At 40.5% G+C, this 4363-nt stretch overlaps 1 protein-coding gene across 1 annotated transcript; it reads left to right on the forward strand.

Moving 5' to 3' along the window:
- The first annotated feature begins 2377 nt into the window (after window positions 1-2377).
- On the forward strand, window positions 2378-3356 carry LOC148718140 (uncharacterized). Its single transcript, XM_088742886.1, has one exon. The coding sequence runs from the start codon at window positions 2542-2544 to the stop codon at window positions 2869-2871; it is 330 nt and encodes a 109-aa protein (XP_088599012.1). The 5' UTR covers window positions 2378-2541; the 3' UTR covers window positions 2872-3356.
- Window positions 3357-4363: the final 1007 nt, after the last annotated feature.

Genomic DNA, 4363 nt, shown 5'->3' on the forward strand with positions numbered 1-4363 from the left:
GTCAAATTATAGGTTAACATGGTCAGCGTCCCTTTAATCGAGATCTCGATTATTCATTAAAAGGGTACAAAGAAAATATAGCAACGCCTTAGTCAGTCTGCCATTTACACAATTTCAATTCCGGGCAAGCACTGCTTAACGAAAGCGATAAGCTCGTCCGTTAAAGACAGGCCTCCCTCATTCCTCCTCAACAAACCTTGCAGGTTTTCTATCGCGAATGCCAAAAAACACCAGGCTGCTCTTCGCAAACTTCATGGTTTTATTCTTCACTTAGTTACTATACTCACACTTCACTCTGATTGGGCAGAAAAACACAAAGGTTTTCTGGCACCAATCAGAAGGCAGAACGACTGCGACCGTTTGGAACTAGTCTTGTAAGACAATGTCCCCAGGGCTCTTCACGCCCTAACTTGAAATCGACCCACAGCCCCTAGGTCTCCGAGGATGAGCACAAAGGAGATAGTACCATATTAACATAGCATGTTTGTGCACACGTCGTCCCTGGTTCCATACAGGCCACTTGCAAGGTCTGTTGAGAAGAACTGAGGGAGGCCTGTCTCTAACGGAAGAGCTTATAACTTTCGTTAAGCAGCGCTTTCCCGGAATTGTAGTTGAATAAATGGCAGACTGACTTAGGCATTGCTATATTTTCTTTGTACCCTTTTAATGTATAATCGAGATCTCGATTAAAAGGACGCTGACCATGTTAACCTATAATTTGACGTATGTTTTGCTGTTTATTATTTAGTTTCACGGCCTTTAAAAAATAAATAAGTTAATAATTAAAAATAAACAAAAGATGAGATAAAAAAGTCGATAAAAAACAAATGAAGCCGGGGGTTCGATCGTTCCTCGAGGATCTCCGGGTAACTTCGGAGACCCTCGGATAGTTTTCGGTTAATCATCGAAGTATATTCGGAGCTCGACGCTCTTCGGAAAATCATCGCAGTTGTTTTGAATTGAAAAAACAGACGTTGAAATATTCCGGTGGGATTCCGGCTTTTCCAAACTACCCAGCTAAAACTGAAACTTGGTATTTGCTTGAACGTGACAAACGTTAAGTAGATTGTCGTTATAAACACGTAGCTTCCTTCTTTTTCTTGAAAGCATCTCACATCTTCTTGTTTCGAGAGAACAAAAGATGTTTACAAATATTCAAATGGCCAAAATAAAGCAACAGACTGAATTAACGGAACAGAACGGCGTCTTCTCCAGTGAAAGCCAGGGTAGTGCTTCCGGTCAGAATTATGATCAAGGCTAATTGATGTTCAGGCCGTATCCTTCAGGTTCGATACTAGCTTTTGAGGCAATTTTGCATTTTGATTTATCTCAAAGTTTGAAATTTCCAGTAGCTCCTGCAAATTTAATTCTAACTACCCTTTAAATCGTGTTGCGGCTTCAGGATTTTGTCGAGAGCCGCAACTCTGAAATTTTCCGGCTTCCTCGAATGACTTTTGAATGACGCAAACAGAAAAAGTGTCGCCACTGTCTATGACAAGGCCAGGGGTGTTGTTTGTGGTCAAGATAGATTCTGCTCGCTTCAAGTATCGATTTCATCGTAATTACAGAGATGGGCTGATGCCGAGGGGGGAGGGGGTAGGGAGCAGTGGTAGAGACCGCATTGTTTCTTTTATTTCAAAAAATGTTTTTCGGTAGGTAGGAAATTACAGTTGAGACATATCAAATTACATTATTATATCTCTTACTTGCGTTTGTTTGTACATGGGTGGTTCTTCTAAGAGTTAACAAAAGCTTCCGCCATTGAACCAAATTTTTCTCCATATGTGAAATAATCTCGTCATTTTACAGTCTAGCCCTACTCCCCTCCCCACCACTCTAGAGATACCTGTCGTCTCACAAGGTTTCAAGCTGTGGAGTAATAGGTTACGATCGTGACATGTGCCTAACATGCCATGTCCTTTGTTAACAGTCGAATGTAACAACTCCCTTCTTTTCAAATGTTACCACAGTCGCAAAATAATTCATGCTTTTTTTCCCCTGGTATAAAACTCCGATTGGAGCAACTTCAGAATACCCGTCCACATCATTTACTTATGTCGGCAGGCTTTGAAAAATGAGGTATAACACAATAGACGCTATTCTTATTCAATAACTTGTAAATTATATGGCCGGGTAGTTTGAAGATTTCTTTAAATTATATATCTGCTCGAATGCTGCTGAAAAATCAAATTTGACTGTCGCTCTTTTGTTTTTTTTTTTGTTTTTTTGTTTTTTGCTCCTATGCTTCTATGCAAATTTTTACCGGTTTCGTGTCAAAACTGTCAAACGTTACTTTGTCGCTACATTCCAAAATCATCCAAATTACGATTGGCTTTCACTATGGCATATGTCAATCAATTGGCTGGTCGTGCTATTCTAAGGAAGCAGGTATCACCTCCGGTACGATAGGCGCTGTCTCAAATCATTGCTCAAATTTACATCGTGGCAAAGTGATCACAGCTTTAGCTTCGACTGTTCATCCGTTCAACTCTTCATTTTTAACGCTCTTTTCTCTCTGAAGTTGCGCCAGTTGGATTTACTATGGCAAGACAGTGGAGCCATGGATTGTTCGGTTGTTTTGACGACTGTGGCACTTGCCTTGTAACTTACTTTTGTCATTGCTACACTGCTGGCAAGAACGCCGAGGCGGTCGGAGACAGTTGCTTGCTCTGTGGACTGGCCACTTTTGTTCCGCTGGCAAACATCTTCTTCATGGCGCAGATCCGTTCCAAGATCCGGGAACAGAAAGGCATCGATGGCACGTTTCTGAATGACATCCTTGCAACTTGCTGCTGTCCGCTTTGCATGCTGGTGCAATCCGCACAAGAAGTGAAAGGCAGTCCTGGATCCATGTCGATCGCTCGTTCTTGAGCGGTGTGCGGGATAGAAAAGTTGGCCACAAAGGTATTCTCAACCACCTTTCTCAGATACTGGATTTTTTTAATGGCTTCAAGTTCAAGATACTTTCTAACTAAAGGCTCTTTTAGCATATGGTATTCTAACGTTTTAAGAACATTCAACTTTATTCTGGCCGTGACGACTCCTGTCAATTTTGGTAGTTTTACTGACAATGATTATTCTGTAGTTCTTAAACCACCGAAGCATTGCTCAACAAAGCATTACATTCTGTTAAAGAACGTGCTATGCATTACTTGTTATATTGATAGGGTTTCATATCTCAGATGTTGTATGAAACGCCGATGATAAGCGTGATTAAGTTTGTATCCGATATTATTGTGACATCGTTGGTCATTTTTTAGATAATTCGCTAAGCCCTAAGGAGCCGTCAAAGCTTTTTGGTATGTTCTTGGTTGTAATACCTGTTTTAGTGGCAATAAATATATTTTGAAGCAATATCTATTTGTCCTTGAGTGCTTCTTATTCCGCGTTCGTTCGCGTGACGGAGAGTCCCTTATACCTGGGCAAACATAATTAATCCGCGTAATTATTTTAAAAATTTCATTCCACTTTTCTTTTCGATACATCTTTTTTGGCGATTTTCAACCACAGCACTGTCAAACTTATTTAAGGAAGATGGCGCTTTAGAACGATTGTCGGTGGTGACATCCAATCGAAGTAGGAAATAGCTTTGTGAAGAAAATTTGCATTTTATTTTGTTTAGAAACGACCTTTGTGAAACTGTAAATTTCACCACACTTAGTGACAGATACCGAGTCTGTTTTCTTAATTCCATGAAACTGCATTATTTTTTAATGGATAATACCGAAAACTAATTTATCGTGGTAAACTGTGGTAGGTATACTCGCCTGCTGAGGGTAGAATGCTAGAACTGGTTCTTGGTAGGCTTTCAATGACAATGTTTTGGTAAGACAGCGCTGTTCGCCTCTGGGGTAGAAGGCTGGTCGTCATTTCTTCTTTGTCGCGTGCAAACAATGGTATTCAAAGATATTTTCTCTGTGATTGGCTAGGAAAACTTGCGTGACACTTTCAACCAAACTAGTGTAACGGCCAGGTCGCGATAGAGCGCATTCAAATGTTTTCAAATGTTTCCAAATTTTTCGCATATGGTTAAAAAAAAAAAGAAAAAAAAAATGAATTTTTGTTTTGGCAAAATGTGGACGCCTCCGAGGCAAGACGTCGGGTCTTTAGTTGATCAGCGAAAATATGGCAATCTGCAAAAATTAATTTGGGGGTCGCACCTCGCAAAAAAAACTCCAATGCGACGCGGGCCTAATCTCACATGTAATGAGCCCGAAAGTTTCTTCCTAAAGCTACGACCCAAGCAGTGTATTTGTGTATTTACCATAACGCATAACAATATTTGTCGAACAAAATCTTTTCATTATCAGACAAGCATAGTTTCTAATGTACGCAGCAGCACAGAACACAGGCAGCCCAAGCT

Source organism: Stylophora pistillata, chromosome 13, assembly GCF_964205215.1.
Source record: "Stylophora pistillata chromosome 13, jaStyPist1.2, whole genome shotgun sequence".
NCBI lineage: Eukaryota > Metazoa > Cnidaria > Anthozoa > Scleractinia > Pocilloporidae > Stylophora > Stylophora pistillata.